At 51.1% G+C, this 26,981-nt stretch overlaps 1 protein-coding gene across 4 annotated transcripts; it reads right to left on the reverse strand.

The window, feature by feature from the left end:
- Positions 1–108: 108 nt before the first annotated feature.
- Positions 109–25,739, reverse strand: GTF3C5 (general transcription factor IIIC subunit 5). 4 transcript variants are annotated; one of them, XM_077305892.1, is made up of 11 exons: positions 25,709–25,739; positions 23,700–23,916; positions 21,448–21,646; positions 15,104–15,299; positions 13,557–13,661; positions 11,026–11,140; positions 7,658–7,738; positions 6,184–6,281; positions 3,014–3,096; positions 1,911–2,053; positions 109–1,041 (listed from the first exon to the last, which is right to left on the reverse strand). In XM_077305892.1, exons 2-11 carry the CDS (start codon positions 23,818–23,820, stop codon positions 839–841), a joined length of 1,344 nt encoding a protein of 447 aa, XP_077162007.1. In that variant the 5' UTR covers positions 23,821–23,916; positions 25,709–25,739; the 3' UTR covers positions 109–838. The 4 variants fall into 4 exon arrangements, with proteins under 4 accessions (XP_077162007.1, XP_077162003.1, XP_077162004.1 ...); XM_077305888.1 differs by lacking the exon at positions 25,709–25,739 and adding an exon at positions 25,463–25,610; XM_077305889.1 differs by lacking the exon at positions 25,709–25,739 and adding an exon at positions 25,544–25,594.
- Between the last annotated feature and the right edge of the window lie 1,242 nt (positions 25,740–26,981).

The following is a 26,981-nucleotide window of genomic DNA, read 5'->3' on the forward strand; positions in this document are numbered from 1 at the left end:
GCCCGCCACCCCTGGCAGAGCCCCAGACCTGCAGGAGAGTCCCACGTGACAGGTCTCCAAAGTGAGCACCAACTGGCGAGTCGCAGGACAGAAAGAGATGCAATTGAGTTAAAATTCCTTGTCCACGTTTTAATTGCCTCCTAGAAGCTGCAGCCAAAGACATCAGACAAAACACTTCAAAAACACATGTATACCCCCAAAAATGTATTTAAAACTGTCATTCAGCAAAATGTTTTGGGAGACACGAAACAAAGGGTTTTTGCAAGGAAAAAACAGCATCAAGACGAGAGCGGTTTTAGAGAGCCCAGCTGGTTTCGAAAGGCAGGGGAGTCACGCGGGCGATCTGGAGCCTGTGCTAAGCAAAGCCACCGCCTCCCCCACTTTTAAACTCAGCCCTGTCCCTGCAGCCTGCGCCCCAAGAGGGCCACCACGCTGGTTTCCCTTGCCAGCATCCAGAGGGCGGGCGTTCGGGGGACTGGCACAGCAGCCGCTTTGGAGCACACCTGCAGGAGTCAGCGCTGGCAACGAATGACCTGAGCCCCCGGAAGGAAGCAGGCTGCAGCAGGCGACACGCCCTTGCCAAGAAACCCGAGAACGAGCAAGCGGGGCCCAAGGATGCCCTGGCTGGTGGACAGATGCCACTGACGCCACGCTGGCCAATTAAGCTGAGGACAAAAGTCCCAGCAGCACATGTCAGGATTGATCATCGACAGAGCCTGGAATGGCAAGAGGCAGACTGGCACCTGTCAGATCAGCTCTGCCGCTCAAGCGGCCCGCTGGCAAATCACCGGAAGGAGTAAAGCCGAGGCCCTTCCCAGCCACAGCAGTTCCAGGAGAGTCACACATAGTCCAGAATTTCTGTTTCCATTTCATTCTCACTCCCATCTGAGGGCTTGAATTCTTCTTCTTCCTCCTCCTCCTCCTCCTCTTCTTCCTCCTCCTCCTCCTCTTCTTCCTCCTCCTCCTCTTCTTCCTCCTCCCCAGACTCAAAGGTCAGCTGCTCTTTGCCTTCTTCCGCGCTTGACGCCGTCGTGAAGAGAGCTGAAACATATCAGGAGGGAAGGATGGAACCCTGAGTGGGGGAGGCCCCAGGTGCAGGCCGGGCGAGAGCTACTGGGGCCCGCTCACTCAGTCCTCAAGGGACCCCAAATGACAACCTGTCAGGGCTCTGGCAGGCTTCTCTAACGCAGGGTCCCCGGCCTTCCTGAGCCCACTGCCGACTATGGAATTCTGAGGCGGGCACAAAGGGAATTCTGAGGCAGGAGGTGGGGCCGGCCACAGAACGCTTGCCGCCCCCGACCTTCAGTCACGCAGGGAAGAGCACTTCTGCCAACGCCACATTTTAAAGACTCCGCACGGGCCATCAATGCTTCCAATGGCTCCTGAGTGGCTTTGCTGGGCAACAGCCCCACCCAGGTTCTGCAGACCCCTGGCGGGCGCCAGGAAGTGTCTGCAGCCCCCCTGCCCCCCCCCCGGGAGACCTCTGCTCTAAGTGGTGATGGGAAAGAATTACACACTGTTGGGCTGCTTTTGTTATGGAATCAGAACAGAGCGAAGCGCTGCCCAAGCAGGCACAGCTCAGCCATGCTGGGTACCATACCAGTCTGCCATTTCCTCCCCTACCAATCTGGGGGTGGGGGAAGTCCAAGGACTATTCCAGGCAAGAATGGCTGGGGTCTGGCTTATTCAGCCCCTGCAGGCAGAAGAGGTCTTCAGAGCCCCAGAAAGGAGCACTTGCGGGCAGCAGGAGGGGGCAGAAGACCCAGCCCTGTGGGAAAGGCCAGAGCGAGAAGCAAGCCCTCCTCAGCTACTTTCGAGGGGGTCGAAGGGGACAGAGGGAGGCCTCTCTCTGGGGCGAGGGCTGCAGCTATGGAGAGGGTGCGAGGGCAGGCAGGCGGCAGGCCCCTTACCCGGCCTCTTGGAGCGGATGATCTGCTTTATCATGAGGGACATGGTATCCCGCAGGTCGTCACTGGTCTTGGGAAGGCACCATCCGTCCCGCTCGGTGCACACCGCCTCTGTGCCGTCGTTCCTGCGGATGATCTTCTGCAAGCTGAAGAAGATGAAGGGGACCTCAGGCTTAGGCCCACCCAGGCAAAGAGAACCGCACTGCGCTCAGGATGGCAATCCGCAAGGCCAACCCCGCTCTTGAACATGCTTTATGCGCTTAAGCCATGAACCTCCGGGTGGACCCTGGCCTGAAACAAGCCCGCCGCCTTTTGATACCCAGAGTCAGGGCCACTCCAGCTCCAGCAGCCTGCCAGCAGAGACCCAGACCCTGAGGAGCTTATTGCAACTCCACAGGGCCCGTGAAACTGAGCTGGCCCAGAGGACCTATGGTTGACGGAAGCAACCCTTCCACTGCTGGCCTGTTGGAATGCTCTGCCAATTGAGATCAGGGCCCTGCAGGACCACAAGCAGCCCCACCAGCCCTGCAAGAGGCAGCCATTCCACCAGGCCTGCGGGTGGAGCCAGAAACAACCTCGCGCAAACTAAGCCCTGTAAGCCCCGATTAGCACCCCCACCCCAAGGAAGTTTACAAAGAGGCAGCGGCTTTTTAACTGACTGAAATTTTAAATTTAAAGATCCTTTAGCCTCAATGTTATGTGATACTTTAACTTGTGTTTTAATATTGTACTCAAGTGATGCAAACTGCCCTGAAGGGTTAGGGAAGGTGGTGTACAAGTATAAACAATAAGGAACCAAATAAAATGCCAGCTTCTTACCCCCTCCTCATTCCATCACCCGCCCCCCCAGCAGTTCTCCTCCCATCTTTGATCTGGCAATGGGTAACCAGCACCCACAAAACACTAAAACTTGTCCAGGTCCCTTAAGGGGAGCCAGCAATCAATGCCCAAATCCCCCCGTCCCCACTGCAGACTCCCCTAACTATTCCCACTTCTGTGGTTCTGCTGAACTCCTCCCCCGCCTCCCTCGTAGCCAGTTTTCACAGGGGGCCCCAGTGGCCTGTGTCAGCAGAGCAGATTCCGAGGGCCCAAACGGCCCAACGTACCATTCCACGTTCAAGTCGCAGAGCTGGTAGAACATCTGGCGATAGGGAGGCAAGGACCCTTCTCGGAAGATGTAAATCGAATCCTGGGGGGGGAGGGGGGAGAAAAACAGTTGCAGGGGTTCCAGGAAGGGGAAGCCTGGTTAGTGTGCGGCAGCAAAATAAGACAGCAGTCCTGGGACATATTACTACTACAACTATTACTACCACATTTATTCCCCACCACTCCCGGACCCGGCTCATGGCGGGTTACAGATGTCCCATAAAAACCCCTTAATCCCCCCATTAAAAGGACCCAAAACTCAGACTATAAATCACAATAAGAAGTGAGAAACATGGCAGGCTATTACCCCACCTAACCCCACCTCTAGGCGGGGCGGGAGGGTTACGATGACTGGCGTTGTTGCTTAATGCTGGAAAAGCCCTCAAAGGCAAACACAACATCCCAGTGTGGGGGCCGAGGATGCCCAGGTGGTGCTTTGCCCCAGAGGCTCCACTGCCTTGGCATGGGGGGGGGGGTGGAGAGCGGGACCAGGACTTGTCCATCATCATGTCCTTCCTGTTCCCCTGTGGTAGCCCATCCTTTCTGAAGAACCCAAGCTGGGAGACCTTCTTGGCTGCTAATCTTCCTCCCCAAACCCCTTTGCCACGCATTTCCATGCCCCTTTAGGTCCTCCTTCACACACACACCTGAACAGGCTGCAAATCTGCAAGCTGTTTATGATGCTTCGGCCCTTGGCCTCTGCTTCGCCCAAAAAGCTCTGTCAGTTGGGAGAAGAGGCAAGTTCCCGGTGGCTTCCTCGCTAGGCTCTTTGCTTGCGCCAGCTAGCCACACTACAGCCACTTACTGGCCTAACTGCACTCTGCATACATTAACCTCCGACCCTGGGCGTCTGCCTTTCCGCATCACCTGCTTCTCGTCTGCCCTGGTTTCAGTGGCCAAAGGAAGGGAGCCTATGACTCTTCCCTTCTATAAGACCACTTTAAAGTATCTGTTCATTAATCTCCAATCTTGACATTTTTGTTTCCATCACTATGTTTCCCGCCCAGAGTTGAACCCAAACGAATGATGACCTGATAAACTCAGTTCAGGCTTTCTCAACCAGTTTCCTGAAGCCCTGTGGTTTCTTGAGGGCTCTGGAAGGGTTTCTCAAATAAGTGGGAGTTAATTAATTTATATATATATATTTTATTTTGTTAGACATTTATTGGGTGATGTGACCATATATGGCCCTGTTGACCCCCCCCCCATTGCCAATGATGGGCCTGAAGGAGGTGGGAAGAGGAGGGGCCTCAGAGAACATGCACAGCTAATCCATGACCCACTCCCTGCTTACAGATGCCGTCTGCCCAGGAAAGCTTGCGCCTTGAATAAAGTTTGTTGGTCTTCAAGGTGCCACAAGAATCAAACTCTGTTCTGCTACATCAGACCAACATGGTGACCCACTTTGAATCTATCTCAGGCTTTCTCAATGAGGGCCCTGGAACAGTTTCCCAAATGGGTGGGACTTACAGTATTTGCTGGCATATAAGACTACTTCCCCCCCCTGAAAAACATGCCTCCAAGTGGGGGGGGGTCATCCTATACGCCGGGTGCACTTCAGTTGGGATAGACATAGTACCGTAATGTAATGTAACAAACTCTATATTTTGAGTGGAAATGTTGGGGGGTCGTCTTATACGCCCAGTCGTCTTATACACCGGCAAATACGGTAGTTAATTGTTGTTGTTAAACATTTAATGGGTGATATGACCATACAGGGTCATGTTGACCCCTCCCAAAAGGGGCAACGATAGGCCTGGAGGGGGTGGGATGGGGAGGGGCACCAGGTGGCTGTTCACAGCTCTGCTTCCCAACATCATTCTACATGATTGCGCCACTTCTGGGGTTTCTCAATGGTAAAGAAGTTGAGAAAGGCTAATCTAACTCAAAAGCCAAGTTGGAAAAAGACATCAACTGTCTGGAGCTGGAATTTCCTCCTAATTCTGTCAGGTGGATCAATAACTGGTTGACAAATCGAACCCAGAGGGTACTTGTTAATGGTTCAGCATCTTCTTGGAAAAGAGTGACGTGGAGTTCCCCAAGGATCTGTCCTGGGGCCTGTGTTGTTCAACATATTTATAAATGATTTGGATGAGGCATTAGAGGGGATACTTATTAAACTTGTAGACAAACACAGTCAAAGACAGAATCAGAATACAGGATGATCTTGATAGGCTAAACTGAATAAAATGAAGTTCAATAGGGACAAATGTAAAGTTCTGTATTTAGGTAGGAAAAACCATAGACACCAATATAAGGTGGGGGAGACTTGTCTTGGCAGTAGCATGTGCGAACAGGATCTAGGAGTCTTAGTAGACCATACAGCAGTGTGACTCAGTGGCTAAAGAGGCAAATGGGATTTTGGGCTGTATCAAATGGAGTATCGTGTCCAGATCATGGGAGGTGATGGTACCACTTTGCTCTGCTCTGGTTCTGCCTCACTTGGAGTCCTGTGTTCAGTTTTGGGCACCCCAGTTGAAGAGGGATGTTGACAAACTGGAGCGTGTCCAGAGGAGGGCAACAAAGATGATGAGGGGTTTGGAGACCAAGACATATGAAGAAAGGTTGGGGGAGACGACTGAGAGGGGATCTGATAACCATCTTCAAGTATTTAAAAGGCTGCCATATAGAGCAGTGGGAGTGCTGTGCATGCGCATTTGCGGCCACGCATGGCGCAAACATGCATGCACGGCCCTGCGGAGGCCCTGCCGTGGCCCGGTGGTTGGGGACCACCGATATAGAGGATGGAGCAAAGTTGTTCTCTCAGGCACCAGAAGGCTGGACCAGAACAAATGGGATGAAATTAATTCAAAAAAAATTCCGTCTAAACCTCCAGAAGAAGATCATGACAGTTTGAGCGGTTTCTCAGTAGAACAGGCTTCCTCGGGAGGTGGTGGGTTCTCTATCTTTGGAGATTTTTAAACAGAGGCTAGATAGCCATCTAACGGAGAGGCTGATTCTGTGAAGGCTCAAGGGGATGGCAGGTTACAGTAGATTGGGATGTGAGTGTCCTGCATAGTGTAGGGGGTTGGACTAGATGACCCATGAGGTCCCTTCCCACTCTATTATTCTATTATTCCAGGACCGGAGCGAGTGAAAGCAAGGTCAGCACATGGTAAACAAGACTGACCTTCAGTTTGTACTTGTTGAAAGCTAGCTTTCTCGGGCTGGGTGTCCCAGGTGTGCTCAACCCTTGCTTCAGGTCTTGGATGCCAACTGTGTGACTGGCTGGAAAAGGCAGGAGAACAGCCCAAAATGGTGTTAGGACATCAAGAACACCATGCAAGTCCACATCTCCCCCCTCTCTTTTCGTTTGCATTTGGGAAGGACAATCCTGGGTTCATAAGGTGTTCCCCAGCATTGCCAGCTTCCTGAATACACAGCAACAGGCAAGGCTGGGATGGCAAATTTCCCCCGAAGGACAGCTTTCCCACTAATCTGGAAATGTGACACTTCTGGACATGTGGAAGAGATTGGGGGGGGGGGGCAACACTGGGGTTTGGTTTTCTGTTTAGAGAAAAAAAGCAATTTGCAAGAAAACTGGAATTTCTTTTGTTCTAAACTAATACTACAATGTAATAATCATCAGTTACAATTTATTTTGCAATTACTCACATATGGAGTCCTTGTGGAGTCCCTCAGGACTCGGTGCTCTCCCCTATGCCCTCTTTATGCGCCCTCTGCCCCAGCTGGTGAGGAGCGTGGGTTGTCATCAGTATGCGGATGACACCCAGCTGTATCTCCTGATGGACGGCCGCCCGGACTCCCTCCGGGATCCATTTGCCAGATGTTTGGAAGCCGTGGCAAGACGGAGATCCTGGGGTTTGGTGGGAGGGGGGCAGCTCAGGAAGCGCACCTGCCCTCCTTGGCCGGGACGCAACTGGTCATCGCGTCCCAAGCCAGGAATTTGGGAGTGACCTTAGATGCCTCACTAGCTTTGGAGGCTCAGGTCAAAAAGGTAGTGGGCCAGGCATCTTTCCATCTTCACCAGGCTCGGTTACTAGCGTCCTGTCTCCTGACCACCTAGTGATCCATGCGACGGTCACCTCCAGAATAGAGTGGCACTTAAGCCATGAGACACGCTCCTCCTCCAAGGCCTTACCAAAAATATTAAGTGGAACAGATGCCTGCACTATCTACTGGCTGATGTTACAAACATCCAGAGGCACTGGACATTCCATACCAGACTGAAGATGTGAGGACAGGCTGCATGGCCTGTTACATTAAAAAAATTCTTTGCCTAACCACGCAGCCTCAGGGAGAACGCCACCTGGTTGCGCGAACTGTATAATACTCTCTGAGTGTGTGTTCTGTTCATCTATTGTATTTCTGATCACTGAGGAAGGCTGTAGGGTCAAGAGGTGTTTCATAAGAGGCACTGATCCTCAAGGAACGCTTGTAAATTGGACCGTCTGATATTCAGACCCCTGATGTTTTCAATTTCACGGATCTGCACAAGAGGCAACAAATATTTTAATTGGCTATTTCAATTGTTTTGGCTTAACCCCCTGACAAAACTAGCAGGGCTCAGTATTCACATTTCCCCCAAGAGCACACAGCAATCCACCCCCCCTCCCCCCCTCCCTTGTGCTCGCAGGGCGTACCTGGCTTCTTCACCGTGATGGGCAGGCTGTAGTTGTAGGTGCTGCGCTTGGCCTTCACTGGCATGTCGTTCGGCGCATAGCCTACGGGGAAGGCACATTTTGGTGAAGCGAGAGGGGATCTGGAAGAGCGCCTGCAGGAGACGCCGTTTTGCGGCCTCACCAGTGAGGGCTCCAAAGCCAAAGGGCACAATCGCAAGAGTGGGATTCAAGCAGCGTTCAGGAAGCATTTAGGAGTAGGAGCAATAAGAGGCTCTCCAGATGGCCACGGACTTCCATTCTAGTATGGTCCATGGCCACCTGGAGAGCCACAGTTTGGCCACCGCAGCACAAGGGTGGCACGTGGACCAGAGAGAGTCCCTAACCAGACAGGAATATGGAACAATGTTTGACACAATGACACAGTGTTTGAACACTGCTGCCTTCTACAAAGGATTTGTTTGACTCTTCACTCCACAAGTAACTGGGATAAAATCTGCTGCGGGGAGTGAGGGGGAGTTGAAGTTGATCCTTTGTTGATGCTCAGAGGCTAGGCTAAGGTTGTGAGACCAGCCTGTGCAGATTTGGTTTCAAACTCGGAAGCCAACTACAGGCAGCCCTGTGGCACACTAAAGGCTCACCCAATTTATTCCTGCATAAGCTTTTATGAGCTAGAGTCCATTTCCATCAGGCAAGGGCAGCATCAGCATCATCAATCTCTCTGATTCTCAGCATGGCCAGACCTGTGGAGACTTAAATCTGAAGATCGGGGCCATGCACAGACCAGACAGATAGTGCCACAAACCAGAAAATGGCCCCAGATTTGGACAAGAATTTAAATATACACACACGGGGTTGGGGGGGGGGTTGACACACCCCCTCCAAAGAACTCCCAAGAAGTAGAGCTACAGATTTAGGAAATAAATGCCCTCAATGGCCTTTGTTAGGCAATGATGTGGTATTTCCAGGCATCAAAAACCCCATCAGGGCTGGAGAAAGGAATGTCTCCTGCACATCCCTATAGCTAACCAGCCTTGTTTATACTAAAAACTGCAAAGCACAGAAGGTGGCAGGGGGGGGACGCTACAAAGAACAACCACTTTCAGATCTGATCCAGTCAAAAGCACTCTCAATCCCCCCCCCTTCCCAAAGGGAGGACTGCTCTCAAGGACAGAAACCACTGGAGCGCAGATAGGAGGATGTGAGAATGCAGCTGGCGTAAAGGAAAGGTTCTTTGGCTTGCCAGCCCTTCTAGGCAGTGACCAGAAAAAAGCCCACAGGAAAAACATACCATTGTCATGTATGAGCACAAGAAAAATGGCCACAAGAAAAATTGCCCCAGTGGGCATTTTTCTTGTGTGCAATTATGACAATTTTCCTGTAGGTTTTCCCCCCAAGAACCTTCCAGGGCATGAGGGTGTGCTGGACAAACCACGGATGCAGAAGACCACTTATCCCAACTCCGCTCTCTGTCACTGATCGCTGAAGTAGGCCAAAAAGCATCTACTAAGTGGGTTTTCACTAGGGCTATGCATTTGGGTGGTAAAACCCCCAAAACAAACAAACAAACTCCAAATGAGAAACATCCCAAATCAACCCGTGAGAGAAGCCTCTCTGGGGATCAGCGATTTGCCAGGTGCGGAAGCACTTTTGGTGGGAAGAGGCCTGAACGGCTCTTTGGCAGCTTTGCTGAAAAAGAAGGGAAGTTAAATCTCAGAATTTAAACGGGCAGCTCCCATCTGCAGCAGCAGCAAGGAGGACCCTGGGCCCCCTCCTCTAAGCACCAACCCTGAGAAATGGGACTGCAGAAGAAGGGGGGGGATTGTTTTTAGCTGTTTTAAGACTGTTGTATTCTTAACGTATATTTCTTGTCAATCCACGATGAGATGACGGGTCCAGGAGCAGCGGTCTATAGATTTGATTATCTTAACACAGCCCGCGGCGCCACGGGCGCCGCAGACTAAATAAAGCCGTAAGGGCTTAGTGGGAGGAGTTAGAGCGGGCTCTGTCCGGGATGAGGAAGGGTGCCAATTGGCCCCTTCCTCCGGACAGACCATTTGCGCCTGCCGATTGGCCCGGCCGATTCCTGCCCTGCTGACAAGGAAGCAACTGCGAGCCGTGCCGAGTGCGGCTCGCAGTTGCTCCCTTACCGGCGGCTTGACGCATCGGGAGGCGCAAAGTGCCTCCGATGCGTCAGGCCGCCGGCAAGGGAGCCCCCGGCAGCCGCGCGCCTAGCGCCCGCTGTATTTTTATTACAGCGGGCTTGATTACTACTTAATAATAATAATGCTAATCATACTACTAGTAATAACTAGGAGTGTTTTTTCCACTATGGTGTGGGGAAGAGTGTTGGACTAATGCCCCTCCTCCAGAAAAAAGAAAAAACCAGAAGTGGGACAGCTGAGTGCAGACGGGGGGCAAGATGGATGCAGAACGTGCACCTTTCCCCTGACTGTATGAAAAACGGCAGGCATCTGGCAGGGGGAAGGTGAGGACTCTGGCCCAGGGCCTCAGACCGTCAGTGTCAGGGTTGTCTTCTCTGACCAGCAGTGGCCCTCCAGGGTCTGTCAGGGCTCTCAGAACCCCATCTACCTCACAGGGTGTCTGTGGTGGGGAGAGGAAGGGAAGGCGACTAGAAGCCACTTCGAGCCTCCTTTGGGAAGAGAAAAGTGGCATATAAGAACCAACTCTTCTTCTTCTTCTTCAGTAATCTCAGGGCTCTCTCAGCCTCACCCACCTCACAGGGTGTCTGTGGTGGGGAGAGGAAAGGGAAGGCGAATGGAAGCCGCTTTGAGACTCCTTCGGGTAGGGAAAAGCGGCATATAAGAACCAACTCTTCTTCTTCAGTAGTCTCAGGGCTCTCTCAGCCTTCCCACCCTCACAGAGGGCCTGATATGGGGAGAGGAAGGGAAGTCAATTGGAAGCCCCTTTGAGCCTCCTTTGGGCAGTGAAAAGTGGGGTTTAAAAACCAATTATTCTTCAAAAAGGCCCATCAAGTGGAGCAGCCTATTGGCTGCTGGTTCCTGTCCTTCCCTGAGCCCCCGGGGCTCCCTCAACACACCTCCCCACACGCCGACAGGGGCCCACCTTCCTCCGGGGATCACCCCAGGATTCCAGCCGCTGCTCCCTCCACCCGCGTCCCCCCTCCTTGCTGCCCTGCCCTCCTCCCGCCCTTCCACCCACCATCGCCGCAGACCACGTCACATGCCCTGCCACCACCAGGAATCCAACGTTCCGCGCCTGAGCCTCACTGTCATCCCTGCCCTCCCCAACGGCTTCCCTCTCCCCTACGGTGGTGGCCTCCGCTGTCCACCTCAGCCCCTCGCCGGGAGCTGCCCCGGGGGGGGTGGGCCCACCTGCCCCGTCCCCTTCCACCCCCCCCCCATATTTACCATATTTCATTCCACATCGAATTCTGAAATCCAGAACCTGGTAGATCTTTGCTTCTGGATGTTTTCTGGGATCATAACCAAAGCGAACCCACAGGCTTCTCCAGGGTCCTGTTAACTAAAGGAGCACACGTAACATGCCGTTACAAGGAAGTGAAGGGGAGCTGATTTCTAATTCAATGTGAAAGAGCTTGCCAAGAGAGGCAACTCAAAAAACCTGAATATTCAACACCAAAACAAAGATGCCTTTCAACTACTCTCATTTCACTCACAGCTGCTAACACAATAGATAGTCCAGTTAACAACGACATCCGGCATTTATACAGACTCTAAAGTGCTCCAACATACACTTGCAGAAGATCCCACAAGTGTGTTGCATGGTAGGCCAGTATCATTCCAGGATTGCAGACAGACAAATTTTCTTTGGCTCTAGGACTCATTTTTTAGTCTTCAGGGTTTTGTAATTTAAAGACCAGATCCTTTAAATGCATTGTGGAGACAGCTTAGTATGCAACTGATTAAGAAATGAGTGCATCCACCACCAGTGAATGGTGCTAGCATAGAAACAACAATACAAAAGTCATGTGCATGCATTTTTATGTCCCTTCTCTAAACATATTCGGATATGAAACAATCCCCGACTGAGGAATATTGAGACACTCCGCCTTCAACTCAATGCTGAGAGTGCTAGGTGCCACCGAGGAGGCCCGGCCTCCCAGGTCTGTCCTGTCCTCCAGAGAGCGGCGCAGGCCGGAGAAACTCCGCCGTGGCAGTGCCTGGCCCCCTAGTCCTGTCCCACTCTCCGGAGAACGGAGCAGTCCTGGGAAGCGGGGAGATGCTGCGATGGCCGGCAGAGGGCCACAGAACTCCTGAACTCCTGATGCAACAGGGACGTGTGGGGAGGGCATGGATGGGGGCGTGGATTTGTGGGAGGGGGGGCTGTGTGTGTGGATAAGGAAGGAGGGGTAGGCGGGAGAGGCAAGCTGTGGGGGAAAGGCGTGGGGGGAGTTGTGGGAGAGGGACCAGGAAGGACAGGTAGGTGGGAGAGGAGAGAGAGACAGACAGAGAAAGAGTGTGTGTGTGTGTGTCAGTGTCTATGTGTGTCAGAGAGGAAGGCGGCCTGGATCATGGAGCCCCACAGCAGGTATGTGTTCTGCATACCCTGCGATAGTCGGACTCTCACAAGAATTTTTTAAAAAAATGAACCACCACTATGACAAAACCCAGCACCGGCAGAATCTCTCCTAACTGGAGAGCTGAAGAGCCTTGGAAGAGCGGGGATGCTCGCCGGATGTTCTGCACTGGCCTCCTCAACGGCCCTTCTCAAAGGCCGTTGCCAAAATATCCCTCTCTCTGAGAGATCCTGCCTGTGTGGATCTAGACAACTTGGAACCACAGAACATGTCGTACTGCGCTGTTCTTTTTACAATGATATCTGTTTAAAATGAAGGACTCCTGTGTTAAGAAGGTTCCCTGGCCGTTCTCATGCTGGGAAAAAGATTTCATTATTTTTAAAAAATTTTAATTTGATTTGATTTCTATACCGCTCTTCCATATGGCTCAGGGTGGTTTACATACAACATCATAGGGGATACATGGAACGAGTCAACATACAACATAGTCAATATACAGCAATGACAACCCAACAGAGGTTCTAAACAACAACTTCAGTGGTCCCAACAATAACAACATAACAAGCTAAACTCCCTAGAGAGGTCAGGCTGCTTCAGGCCATGGAGGGGATGTCCGAGGTGGGGGGACCTGTGGTCGGTCCCTTTTGGAGGCCCTGCAGAACTGTGGGAGTTCTTCAGGGAGCTCATTCCACCAGGTTGGGGGGGGGGTAGGATGGAAAAAGCTCTGGCCCTCGAAGAAGAAGAAGGAGGAGGAGGAGGAGGAGGAGAAGAAGAAGAAGAAGAAGAAGAGGAGGAGTTGGTTCTTATATGCCGCTTTTCCCCACCCAAAGGAGGCTCAAAGCGACTTCCCATTCCTCTCCCTACAACAGACACCCTGTGGGGTGGGGGTGAGGCTGAGAGAGCCCTGAGATTTCTGCTCGGTCAGAACAGTTTTATCAGTGCCGTGGCAAATCCAAGGTCACCCAGCTGGTTGCATGTGGGGGAACGCAGAATCGAACCTGGCATGCCAGATTAGAAGTCCGCACTCCTAACCACTACACCAAACTAGCTCTCGTTGAGGACCGACGTGCTTGTTTGGGGCCCGGGATCACCAGCCAGTTGGCAGTGGTGGAGCGTAATGCTCTTATGGGGTTACTGAAGGTCATGAATTGTCAGCTGTTATAGCCACCACCTATAAGTTTTGTGCCACCGCCTGTAAAATTTGTTGCCTCGTGGCAGGGTGACTCTTCTGTGAAATTTGTATATTGGGAGTGTCCAATTTTATTCTAGCTTCATGGATAAGAGATTGTCTCCCCCCACTAGTTTTATTCTGTTTTTTTCTATTTTGAGTTTTATTATTGCTCTGGTCTAAGGGCGTTTAAATCCAATTCTTCTTCAACATTGCTTCAAATCGCAACTCACCATGTAGTACGCCAAGTAGGGCAGGAGAAACTTCAGCTTGTCGGGATGAACGCTAATATTGGCCTTCACAGCATTGCGGGACCAGATAGGGCGGACATCAAAGAGCTAAAATGAAATACAAGAACGCATGAGAGGGCAGACTCAGAAAGCAGGATCTTCCCCAATCCGTGCAAACCGTCCACAATAACCACCACACTGAGATGCCACTTTAACCAGACTGGAGAGGGAAAGGAGCTGCCCTCTGAGTTCTAACAAGCACCTGGAATTCAGATGAACAAGCAGTTTGTTATAATGCAGGGGTGGCCAAACTGTGGCTCTCGTGATGTCCATGGACTACAATTCCCACAAGCCCCTACTATCAATAACTCCTGGGAATTGTAGTCCATGGACATCTAGAGAGCCAGTTTGGCCACTCCTGCTATAATGCAATGCAGAACTAGGAGTACAATGGGCGCTAGAGCTTGGCGGTGGGAAGAGGGAGAAGTTGTCCAGTCTGTAAGGACATGGGGTTGAATGTTTCTGTTGTGTGGGAGGTTGTGGTGGCGTGGTGGCAAATGAGGGCATGGGTGTCACTAACCTGTGGTTTGGAATGTTCATTGAGTATGGGAAAGGACTGACCTTTGGGAACTGTGGCATAGTGGTTACAGATGAGCTTTCCAGAGCTATGTCCTCAGATATGTGAAGGGGAAACCAGACTGGAGACTCTTCTTAGGGGGAAGATTCCTCCCAGTTCTGCGTCATTTCCCTTGTGTAAATTAGGCCACAGACACCGAAATGTTCCCCTGCCCTAAGTCCCACCTCCAAACCTCCAGGAATATTTCCAACCAATATTTCGGCCTCGCCCACTCTCCGCCCACTTAGCCTTTAACCAATTATGTATACCACTCCCCACCCACTTAACCCTTAACCAAATATATATACCGCAATTATGGATATTCTGAAAAAGCCCTCCAACTTGGCACAACAGGAAGGAGAAAGACAGCCCATAAAGGAAGTGCACAAACTGTGTTTCACGGTGGCAACAGCAGGGAAGTCAAGAACCCTTGCAGGGCAGGGGCACGCTATGCCTTGATGTTTCCTCTACTCTTTCTTTCCATTACACAGCAGCACAACAAAGGGCTGCTAACCATAAAAAAATCTGGTGTTTTATACCCCACATTTTACTACCCGAAGGAGTCCCAAAGCAGCTTACAAATACCTCCCCTTTCCTCTCCCAACAACAGAATAGATACTCTAAGAGGCATGTGGGGCTAAGAGAGCTCTAAGTGAACTGTTCTGCAAGAACAGCTCTAGAAGAACTGTGATTGGCCCAAGGTTACCCAGCTAGCTGGCTACGGAGGGAGAGTGGGGAACCTAGCCGGTTCTCCAGATCAGAGTCTGCCGCTCTTAACCAGGACCCCACACTGGCTCTCAGACTTTTCACAACAGAGTTGCCGGCAACCCAAGCTCTCCAAGGAGTCGTACCTCAGATGGTGTTTCCAAAGACCAACATCCCAAAACTACACGGGGATAAAGAACATGAAAAGCACCCTTGGGGGCCAGCCTACTTTTCTCAGTTCTTCTTCTGCTTTGCGATCGACAGCATTGCTGCAAACTTTCTTCCAGGTCTGCTCGGCTGCATCGAGAGGTTTGGAAGGGATCTCTTCATCCTCAAAGGTGACAAAGACGGCGTTGTGGGGGCGACGGGCCCGGCTGAGTCCTATCAGGTTCTCACTCAACACGGGGGGGTTATGATATCCTTCCCTGAGGACCAAGGCAGAGGGGAGAAGATGGCAAAGCCACTTTTATTTCAGAACTAGCCGTTTTTTGCAATATCGTGGACTTCAGGGTCTGTGCTTTTTAGTTTTAACAAACTGTACCTACAAAATGGTTTCTTTCCTCCCATGTACTGACGTTAGCTGCCCAGAGCCTGTCTTAGGGAGGGACGCCCAATAAATCTAATAACAAATCTAATAATATTAGTAGCAGCAGACGACGACAATGAACAGGAAAGTTGCCCTTCGGATAACTGTTCTATGCTTTAACGCTCAGCTATTCTTCTCACATCCATTCAGCCTCTTTGTTAAACCCTGAAGGGTAGTGGAGACATTTTTGCAAAGCCAGGGCATCATTTTTTTAAAAAAAATATTGCAAGACAATTGATGCAAATATTTGGAACTCAAAGTGAAGCCAGGAAGAGAGGAAGATTTCATTGCAATACTCAATGCAAGACTGCTTCTGGACTTCTCCCTTCTTCCTGCAGCATTTAGGAGCATCTATGGATGTTGTCATGTTGCACATTTCTTCACAGATTGGCCCCCCCACCCCCAGTTCCCCAGGTAACTGACTCTGGCAGGGGTAGGAAGACACCAGGGGAAGTTTGCCTTGCATGTTTCAGGACTAGATGTGTACCATTCAGCAGCAGTTGGGTCAAGAATAATCCAGTTCTGCCCTGGCCTGTGCTCCCTGTAAGCCAGGCTTTCTCAGCCAGGGTTTCCTGAAGCCCTGGGGTTTCTTGACAGCCCCAGAGAGGTTTCTTGAATGGGTGGGAGTAAATTCATTTTTAATACATTTTTAAACTTATTAAACATTTACTGTGTGATATTTTATTGTGTGAACTGCCGTGAGACCATTCGGGAAGTGGTGGTATATAAATTGAAAAATAAAATAAAAGTAAATAAATAAATATGACCACATATGTTCATGTCGACCCACCTCCCCTTCCAAAGTGGCCAATGACGGGCCTGGAGGGGGTGGGAAGGGAAGGGAAGGGAAGGGAAGGGAAGGGAAGGGAAGGGAAGGGAAGGGAAGGGAAGGGAAGGGAAGGGAAGGGAAGGGAAGGGAAGGGAAGGGAAGGGAAGGGAAGGGAAGGGAAGGGAAGGGAAGGGAAGGGAAGGGAAGGGAAGGGAAGGGGCCCCGGCTGCCGCGTACACAGCTACACTTCCCAGCCCTATTCTGCTCGATCGTTCCACTTCTGGTGTTTCTTGAAGCCTGAAGGATGTTTCAGGGGGTTCTTAATAGTGAGAAAGCTGAGAAAGGCTGCTCTCAGGTGTGCAGGTGAGCAGCCATTCAGCAGCACAGGAAGCCCCGCTCAGCAACCATCTGGAGCCAGGCAGAATCTTGCGCTGCCCATTGCCCACTTTAAGACTACAGATCCCCAGAAACAGCCCTTAAAACCTGCTCAGGATCCCTGGCCCCAAAGATATCCAAGAGATCAAGATGGGAACCTCAGCCAATGTTTCCTCCAATTTCCTCCCCTACAGAGTGGTTCATGCACGGAGCGGGATAGGACTGCTGTAATCTTAAAGTGGGCTACGGGCAGTTGCAAGACCCCAGGCAGCTCCAGAAGGCTGCTGAGCTGGGCTTCCTGCGCTAGTGAGTGGCCGCTCACTTGACAGGCCCTGCTGGACTGACCTGCTTTTACTCATTTCTGTCAGAGTCCAGCAGCACCTTTAAGACCAACAAAGATGTATTCAGGGCGAGCTTTCGAGTTCAAGCACTCTTTGTCAGGCTATGATCTTCTTACATGACAGGGAATATATAGCAAAGATCAATTCTGTTACATCAGGAGACTGTTTCAAGAACAGGCTAGAAAGGGAGATTGCAGAAATGCAAGTTATTACAACACAGTACTTTGACATACCCTGGACTCAACAAGGACACAGGTTTTTTATTTCACTATGCATGCTAACCTTATGTAACTTGTGTACCCACATTCCTCACAATTTATTTTAATTGGGATTATGTGAATGTTATTACAGAACTCAATACTATGACATACCCAGGACTCAACAGGGACAAAGGCTTTTTATCTCACTATTCATGCTAACCTTGTTCAACTCGTGTATCCATATTCCTCACTGTGTATTTTATTTGTGATAATGTGACTGTAAGATATGGCATTGCAATGGAATTTTGAGTGACTCCCTGGCCTTGGGAAGTGACCAGCAATTCCCTGGGGGGAATGTCTCACAGTGGGATGGAGCAAGCAACATATGGGGAGGTGATAGCCTTTGATCTCTGATAACAGCATTTTGGTTTCTCTTTGTAAAGTACACTGAATTCTAGGGGATTCATTGGCTGTTTTGACAAAGGATTATCATTGGCTGTGTCTGGTTGTGACACAGATGTAACAGAACTGATTTTTGCTATATATTCCCTGTCATGTAAGGAGATCATGGTTTGACGAAGGGTGCTTGCACTTGAAAGCTCACGCCTTGAATACATCTTTGTTGGTCTTAAAAATGCTACTTGACTCTGATTTTATTGTGCTACTTCAGACCAACACGGCTAACGATTTCTATTTTGTTCTCCTTCCTGAGCCTGTGGGATGAGATCTAGCCACGAAGCACGCCGGAATGCATGAAATTTCCCAGGGGAAAAAGTTGCTTTCCAAGATCAAATGCAGAATCCCCTAGAAAACAGAAGAGGTGGTCAAGCACACATAGAGGAGCGGACCACCTGGAGGGCAGCTGGGTGATATTTACCTCCTTTTCCAGCTCAAAGGAAGGCCAATGGTGAGAGAAATCAAAGGTGCTGCTCTGGGAGACGTTACAGATGTTACCTTGACTAAAGGAAAAGCAACCAAGACTATGCTGTGCGTCAATGCCAGCCCAGAGATAACACTTTGAGCCAGAGACCAGCCTCTATCCCCACCCCAGGGTTTGTATGGTGGGACAGAAGCAGCTGCAGGCCAGATAGGGTCATACACCTTGAAGAGGAGTACATATTTCCCTCCACGCCTCGGGTCCCTCCAGTTGTGCACACAAAACAAAGAGGAGTTAGGGCTGGATTCAAAAGCAGAGTGTGCTCTGAAACGCCTAAAGATTTCAAAACAGTTGCGACAGGCACTCGAAGAGCACGCCTTCCAGCCAACTTAGAGAGAACATGCAGGTCACTGCATGGGAAATAGAAGGCTCTGGACTCCCTCTTAAAATCTGTGCTGAAGGAGAGACAAACTTGGCTGGCTTGACCATAGTCCATCGTTGGTGTTCTCCACGCCGACTTTCTCACTTGCTGAGCTGCTATGAAATGAAGCCGTTATTTCAACTCCCCCCCCCCCACACCCCACTTTGAGGATATCAACGCACAATCTACACACATTGCCGGCTCAAGTGGAACTTGCTTTTTGGTGGGGGGAAGAGGAAGAATGCCCCCATTATGCATACACGCAGGCTGCCTTGATAACTTTTTTAAATGCCTCCCCCACCAAAAGCCCACACCTGGGTGGCCCAGACTAGCCGAATCTCAGAAGCTAAGCGAGCCCAGCCCTCCCTTGGATGGGAGACGCCCCAGGAAATCCGGGGTCACTACGCAGGTCGGCAAGGGCAAAGCACCTCTGAATGTCTCCTGCCTGGAAAACCAGCAGGGTTATCATAAGCTGGCTGAACTTGGCAGCACCTTCCAGGCACATCCCAATTAACTTTACCAATTAAAACTAAAGCCCGCCTCAAAACACAAACAAGGTACTTGCAGAGAGATCAAGACACGCTCATTTAGTAGAGGGGGGGGGGAGAAACATACCAAACACCCTTAAATCTTGCAAAGTACCCAAGCAGGTCTTGGGATCGTTAGCTCTGACCTCCACGGGAGCAAAGGGGTGAGGACAATGCCTTAAGCAACAAAACCAGAAAAAGCCCTTAGTTGCATAACTGCTGTTCACGGCAGCCCCTTCTCCCACTCAGTCCCAGTCAAGCCTTGCTCAGACAGACCAGTCCTCCAGCCACACAGAACTGTGAGGAAGGGTGAATGCAGCCTCTCTCAGACAGGGTTTCTTGATGGCCCTGCAGGGGTTTCCCCAATGGGTGGGAGGTAACTAATATTTTAATCTAGTGACTGTCATGCTGACCCCCTCCCCCCAAAAAATGGCCAATGATGGGACTGGAGGGAGTGGGGAGAGAAGGGGTCCTGAGTGGGTGTGGACACAGCTCTGCTTCCCAACCACAGGCTGCATGATGGTGCCACATCTAGCGTCTATCAAAGCCCGTCTCTATCAGAAAAAGGTTGAGAAAGGTTGCATTAATGTCTACGTGGGGCAAGAATGCCCAACCCAGGAAGGGGAGGATTACACCATATTTATAGTAATATAGGCAAACCAGCCACACTGTACAAAACCTTTCCACCTCATAAGCTCATCTGCATATTCCCTTCCCTCCCTCGCTGGCTGGCTTGCCTGCTTGGTTTCTCCTGGCAGCAGAGCAGGACAGCCAAATCCTGGAGCTCCCTCACCCTCAGGTGCTGCCCGGGTCAGTGGTAGACAGCAGTCAGTACAGGCACCCCTAAAGCACCAATGTGTGGTGTACAAAGAAAAGGAGACAGAGACCTTGCAGGGCACAACGATGACTATTATAGAGGAGTATTTAAGTATTTAAAAGGGTGCCATAGAGAGGATGGAGCAGAGTTGTTCTCTCTTGCCCCGGAGAGACGGAACAGAACCAATAGGTTGAAATTAATGCAAAAGAAATTCCATCTAAACATCCGGAAGAAGTTAGAGCGGTTTCTCAGTGGAACAGGCTTCCTCGGGAGGTGGTGGGTTTTCCATCTTTGGAGATTTTTAAACAGAGGCTGGAGAGCCATCTGACGGAGAGGCTGATTCTGTGAAGGCTCAAGGGGGTGGCAAGTGACAGTGGAGGAGCAATAGGGTTGTGAGTGTCCTGCATAGTGCAGGGGGTTGGACTAGATGGCCCAGGAGGTCCCTTCCAACTCTATGATGCTATGATTCTGTGGACAGCATGGGTAGCCCTTTCTCTCCATGTCTGACTCCAGGTGGCTGGTCTTGGGGGAATATCCTGCCTCTTCTTGGGAATTCCACATTATATCTATTTTATTTACCATCAGATGGCAGGTGTGCAACATAGCCAGGAGATTCCGAAGACTGCCTGGCACGTTTGGAGAAGGTTTGCCACGGCCCCTCAAGGTCAAACCGCTCTCAGATTGATGGCATCCCCGGACCCTCCCCGGAGGCACCAGGTGGGGGCTGCTGGAAAATAGGGTGAGGAGGTGGGGCTCATTTTTCACCGCCAGATTCTATTTTGTAACAGGTTGTGTAGATGGTGTTAACTTTTATGTGGGGTTTTATCTTTTTATGTAACCTGACGCAGGTCGGCTTGCCAAGAGCAGTGAGGAATAAATCTATCTAACAAATAAATAAAATAATAAACATAAATACATTGCCTGCCCCTGCATCATGTCCCTGATATTCCTTGGAGGTTGCCCTTCCAATGCTAGCCAGGGCCAACCCCACTTAGCTTCCAAGATCTGATAGGATCGGGCTGGCCTGGGCCATCCAGGTCAGGCACGGAAGTTCCACAAACACTCTCTCTCTCTCTCTCTGCAAATGGCAGAGAGAGAACCTACCTCTGTTCCTACTTTATTGTCAAACGTGTTAATTCCAGAATAAAGCTTTATCTACACTTCAATCAGTTTGTGTCCCTCCAGTGTTAATTGCTCCTCAACAAACAGAAACTCACACCTGTTAGCCTCAACTCTGTAGCTGCAGACTGTAAATGGCTCGAGTTCACACAGCAGCCAAAACAAAGCCCACTGAGCAAGGCCCAAACATAAATGCTCAGTGTTGAACATGGAAGGCTACTGTCCACAGCAGGGAGTTCCCACCCAGGAGTTCCACAGCCTTTCCCAGAAGTTCAGACGGCCACTGACATCAGGAGACATCACTGGAGCCCTCTTCTCCTGCTACTTTACAGGCCTCGTCCCTTTCCCCACACTGGAAATTGTAAACGATCGATCAGTTGATCAGCCGCTTCGCGCATTCTCTGAGGGGGCTGGTCACCCCAACTGGGGTTCTGCAAAGCCTGGAAAATATCTCGGGGGTTCCTCCACGGTCAAAAAAAAGCCTGGTCCAAAGCATAGAGTTGCTTTGGTACTTTGCTCCCATTTCAGGAGAGCCACTGACCTATGCTGTGTCTCCGGCCGGTAGTGGTAATCCCCAGGCGTGTCCAAGCGTGAGAAAATGGGCGGAGGAATGTAGAGCGGCAGGTCGTTCATGAAGAATTCCTCCTTCTCCGGCTTGAGCATCAGCACTTTGTCATACATGGAGGTGTGCTTGCCCTCAGGACCAGAGTGCATGGCCAAATACTGGAAATCGGACATGCCTGCACGGGGGAAGAGACAGGAGGATGAGAATCCACCCCAAGATGGACAGGCTCCCTTTCGCGGCACAATGGAGAGAAGGGGACACAAGAGCTGCACCACTAGGGGGTGCTACAAATTGAGGATTGCACAAGATTAGACGATGCAGCTGAGCACTGAACACTACCAAGATGCCCCAGCAAGAGATGCGAATGTGTAATGCAATGTGACCAAGAAGATGACATTTATTCATTGACTGCATTCATCCTCAACGTTTTTCTTCCATGGGCTTACACCTTTTTTCATATTTTGCTCCCAAGTTGCTTAAAACTCTCTCCAGCGTGGAGAGCCAAGATGGCTTAACGGTTAAAGAGTGGCAGATTCAAATCTGGAGAACCAAGCTTGATTCCCCCCTCCTCCACTACTTGCAGCCAGTTGGGTGATCTTGGGCTGGTTGCAGCTCTCTCAGAGCTCTCTCAGCTTCACCTACCTCACAAGGATGTCTGTTGTGGGGAGAGAAGAGGAAAGGAGTTTGTGGTGAAAAACGGGGGATAAAACACCAGCTCTTCTTCTTAGTCTTCATTTGGTCCTCACCCTGCCTGTTGGTTGGCCCGAGCATGTACGGCTGGCTCATGAGGTCATCCAGAGAGCTTCTGTGGCAGAGCGGGGATTTGAACCCATGTCTCCTAAATGCCAGTGCAGCATTGTAACCACTGCGCCACGCTGGGTCCCAGATCTACTTGCAGCTGAGAGGGCAATTGGTTTCCAGGCCCAGCTTCCCTCCCACGTTCCCTGCTGACTTTACCCAGCTTTTGCTATGTGCTTCTTCCAGCAAGGGGATGGGCAGAGGTAAAGGGCCTCTGCTACCTGTTCCACTCTTCTCCTTCAGACTTCTGTGCCTTCATTGCCCTTACCCAGCCCCCCCCCCCACTGCTGCCTTCCTCTCTAGGCCCCCAAGCTCTCCTCATCCTCATCCTAGGCTGCCTCTGCACCCCCGTGCCCTGGCTGTCCAGCAAAACAGAAGTGACTGTTATTTAGAACTGCAGAGAGGTAAGCACTGGCAGATTAGGCCAGACTTTCACAAGTGAAACCTCAGGGTTTCTTCATAGCCCTGGATGGGTAGAAGTCATTCATTTTCAATATCTTTTTTAAAATTTGTTAAACATTGGGTTCCATGAAGTCTGAAGACTGTTTCAGAGGTTTCTCAACAGTAAAGAAAGTTCAGAAAGGCACTGATAGAAATTGGATCCTGCAGCCTCAGTCAGCTCCAGAAAGGAGCCTGAATTTCAATAAGCTTTCATCACATAGCAAATTCTGTTTTAGGGCAGAATTTAGGCATCATGGTTGAGGAAGGCCTGATCCCAAAATTCCAGAGAACGCTGATCTCCAGTGGAGAATATACTGGACTGGGAAGCCTAAAGTCTGACTGGGCATAATGCAGCTTCACTTTTTTTTCCCTTGTGGTTTTTGAAAAAGAAGAAATAAAGATGCAGCTCGTAATAAAACTTACATTACAGTATAGTTACATTTTCTATTCACATTTTTCTAGTCAATAGCAATTATTTAAATTCTGATAAAATCTCAACTTAAAATACTCTGCCTTGCCTCATACATGATCTATCCATTTTTTTTAATACAGTGACAATTTTTTAATTCTGATATAAATTTGATTTAAAATATTCTTTCTAAATAAAAATACTTAACTGCTAATTTTAACAGCATCAATTTTTACATCTCTAATTTTCGTCCTGGTAAGAGACACTCCTCCTCCCCTTTGAACTTCTAAAAATGGGTGACTCCCTGACCCCAAATTCTGCAGAACCTTGGTTCGGAAGTGCAATCAATCAGGGAAGGGGAGGCATTCCCCCCCCCCTTCTCGCTCTTCTTTCCAACCGCTAGGTATACTGATCCAAAATGATACGTAAAACCATAATTTTTAAAGGGAAAAAATCAATCTAAAAGGGGAAGAAGACTTCCATCCACCTTATCCCCACCGTTATTAGATATCATTAGATAAGCACCTCCATGTCTTTGTATGGTCCGCATGCAGCAGACAGGTCAAATCATACTGACTACCTTGAAACTTATAGACTGTGGTGACAATCCCCAGAATCTCTACTTCAAACTGGACGTCTTCCTCAGATGCCCCCTCTTCCGTCCGCTTCCTCCTTGTGGTCCTTTTCACTTTCAGCAACATGGATGAAGTGGGGAAGCGGTTGGCACACACAGGGTGGCAGTAGGGGTCCTTGGGGCGGAAGTGGAGCTCCAGCCTTCTGCTAGGGTCAGCATAGACCTGAAGGGAAAGTTCACTACCCATCAGTAACGACGGCTGGATCCAGTCTGCCACACGCCCTGACCTCCACCTCCCACACAGGACAATTTGAAGGGAAGTGCCTGAGAACATACCGTTGTGAACTCCCTGAGAATGTATAAAAGCAGTAAAACGGTTCGAGACAGATGAAATAGACTCTTTCAAGCGCATTATTCTGAATTGGTCCATCAGGCCTACAGTTGAGGCCCATCGACAGATCGGCCAGAAAACTGGACTCCCTACAGAGAAGCCGTAGAGGAACAACCTGAGATGCCAAACTGCCAGACCAACGCAGCGCTCCCCCCCCTCATTGGACATTAGATTTTTAAACAACTTCTGGTAATTTGATTAATATTTATGTTTTAATGAAGGTGATATATTTTGTTATATAATGACATTGTAAGCCACCCCAGGCCTACGGGGAGGGGCGGCTGAGAAATGTCACCATGTCATCATCAATAATAATATTATACATAGTCTGTAGCTTCTCATTGCTATTCTGCTGGGTGCATTTTTTAAAGCCTGCACAAATGCAACCCTCCCAACGCTGTCTAAGCACAATTCCTCATTGTGCGGGTACAGGAAACAGGACTTAAGGCTTTACACCAAAGGAATTCATCCTGGTAAAAAACCGCTCCAAACACACCTAGGAGGTATCCCTTCTCCCCCTGATCCGGAAAGGCAACAGCTTCCCAGGCAAGTCTGTGGGAGGGGAGGGGAGGGGTCCTTCAAAGACAAGCAAGCAAGCGGGAGCCCCACCACTCTTCCCTCTACGCGCAAGTGGGGAAACATGAGAAATAAGGTTTATGGCGGGCAAATGTGCTGGTCTTAAAAGCCAACAAGCTTCCCAGAGTCAAAGGGAGTTTTAGTTAAGAGGTTAAGAAATGGGCCTTTATTATGCAGTAACGTCTTAAAGCAGGGGTAGTCCACCTGTGGTCCTCCAGCGTTTGCTGGCAGGGGCTCATGGGGATTGTAGTCCATGGACATCTGGAGGACCACAGGTGGACTACCCCTGTCTTAAAGCACGACAGGATTTCCAGGCTTCTGAGGTTCCCAAACCTTCCACCTGCAGCCAGCTGGACCTTGCAAGCCGGACGGCTTCATGCTGGGACCAAAACCGACCCAGCAACTGTGAAGCGTCTCTAGGCCGGGGCAGACCCTTTCTTTAGGTGATCCAGAGCCAGGAGAGCTGCGGGGAAGGGGAGGCGCCTGGGCAACTCGGGGCAGTCCGACTGCGGCCCTCCAGGTGGCCGTGGACTACAGGGCCCGTGAGCCCCTGCCAGCGCGCAAATGGGCCTTGTAGTCCATGGCCATCTGGAGGGCCGCGGCTGGACCAGCCCTGCTCTGGCCACTGGACCCGGAGCGACCCCCCCCCCCACACCCCAGACCAGGCCGCACGTGTGCATCAGCAGCCCCGGAGCCCAGCGGGAAGGGGGGGCGGGGTCTGGGGCGGGGTCTGGGGCGGGGTCTCCCTCCCCCCCTCCCCCCCTCCCCCCCCTCCCCCCCTCCCCCCCTTCCCCGTCCTCACCCGCGAGACCCCCCCCTCGCCGCCCAGCGTCCGCAGCATCCTCTCGGCGTCCCGCACCACGCCCGGGAACTCCACGCTCACCAGCCGCCGCGCGCGCCCCGACCCCGGCACCGCCATCGCCCCCCCCCGGCCTGGCCCCGCCCCCTCGCGCGGGGCACCCTGGGACTCGTAGGCCGCGCGTGGCCCGGCCGGGGGCGGGGCTGGGGGCGGGGCCCTGGGGGTCGCCAATGGCCTTCTGCGTCTCACCCAGCCGTTCTGCCAGAGCTCTCTCGGCCCGCCTCCCTCACAGGAAGGGGGCCGGATCAAGCCGCTCTATTTATTTGCTTAGACCAGGGCTAGTCAAACCGCGGCCCTCCAGAGGTACGTGGACTACAATTCCCAGGAGCCCCTGCCAGCATTCGCTCATGGGAATTGTAGTCCAGGGACCTCTGGAGGGCCGCAGTTTGACTCCCCCTGGCTGAGATAGATGTTTATACCGCCCCCCCCCCCCACGGCCCGGGCCGGTTCACCGTGGGAGGCAGAGGAGGCTGCCCAGCAGGAACAGCCACGGCAATATATCCAGAACAATTCCGATTCCACAACTTACATTTGCGGTTTCCATAATTAACTCATTGAACAATTTCAATCCAAGAGCGCTCACAAAGCCCCGAGGCAGGGGAGGGACATCCAGGTTAGGTCGGATCCACCTCAGCGGAACGCCCTTTTGCAGTTCCAGCTCCGCCGGGGCCCTGATCCGCCAGGACGGAGAAGGCTCTGGCCCTGGTTGAGGCCAGGGATCACCAGCCGGTTGGCGGTGGCTGAGCGCAGAGCTCTTTTGGGGGCGCAGGCAGGGAGGCGGCCCCTCAGGTACTCTGGGCCCAGACCGCATCTGGCCCTGAAGTGGATCACCAGAACCTTAAGCCTGATCCGGAATTCGATCGGGAGCCAGCTGAGTTGCTGAAATATAGGCCGGATGTGGGATCTCCATGGTGTGTTCCTGAGAATCCTGGCCGCGGTGGTCTGAACCAGTTGTAGTTTCTGGGTCACAGATAAGGGCAGGACTGCGTAGTGTGAGTTGCAGAAGTCCGGTCTAGAGGTGACCGCCACATGGATCACTGTGGTTCTGGAGCCATGGAGGACACAAGTAGCTTATTTATTTCTCTGTTTGTTTGTTTGTTTATTTATTATGTTTATATACCGCTCTTCCCGAGGGCTCAGGGTGGTTTACAGAAAACAGGAAAAGATACAATTAACATATGGTAACAGTAATAACGTTATAACAATAATAACTTAACAAGATCATAACAATAACATTATAAAATAGAAATTGCGAGAGCCTCAGCTCAGCTCTTACTGGGACCCAGTGGGTAAAACCAATTAGTGTTGGTCGTAGGGGGGGGGGAGCTTGGGGGACCAACTGGAAGCGGGAGTTTGGGTCGACCTCAACCAAATGCCTGTCGGAGGAGCTCCCTTTTGCAGGCCCTGCGGAACTGTTTTGGTTCTGCCAGGGCCCTGATCTCCTCTGGGAGTTCGTTCCACC

This window comes from Paroedura picta, chromosome 12 (assembly GCF_049243985.1).
Source record: "Paroedura picta isolate Pp20150507F chromosome 12, Ppicta_v3.0, whole genome shotgun sequence".
NCBI lineage: Eukaryota > Metazoa > Chordata > Lepidosauria > Squamata > Gekkonidae > Paroedura > Paroedura picta.

What these genes read in the sequence shown, in the direction of transcription:
- GTF3C5 (XM_077305888.1), bottom strand. Translation starts at nt 25,579, where the DNA reads ATGGCGGTGCCGGGGTCGGGGCGCGCGCGGCGGCTGGTGAGCGTGGAG. An exon ending in TCAACAAGTACAAACTGAAG is followed by an intron (nt 3,097 to 6,183) that starts GTCAGTCTTGTT and finishes CTCCCCCCCCAG; the next exon opens with GATTCGATTTACATCTTCCG. An exon ending in CATCCGCTCCAAGAGGCCGG is followed by an intron (nt 1,042 to 1,910) that starts GTAAGGGGCCTG and finishes GATATGTTTCAG; the next exon opens with CTCTCTTCACGACGGCGTCA.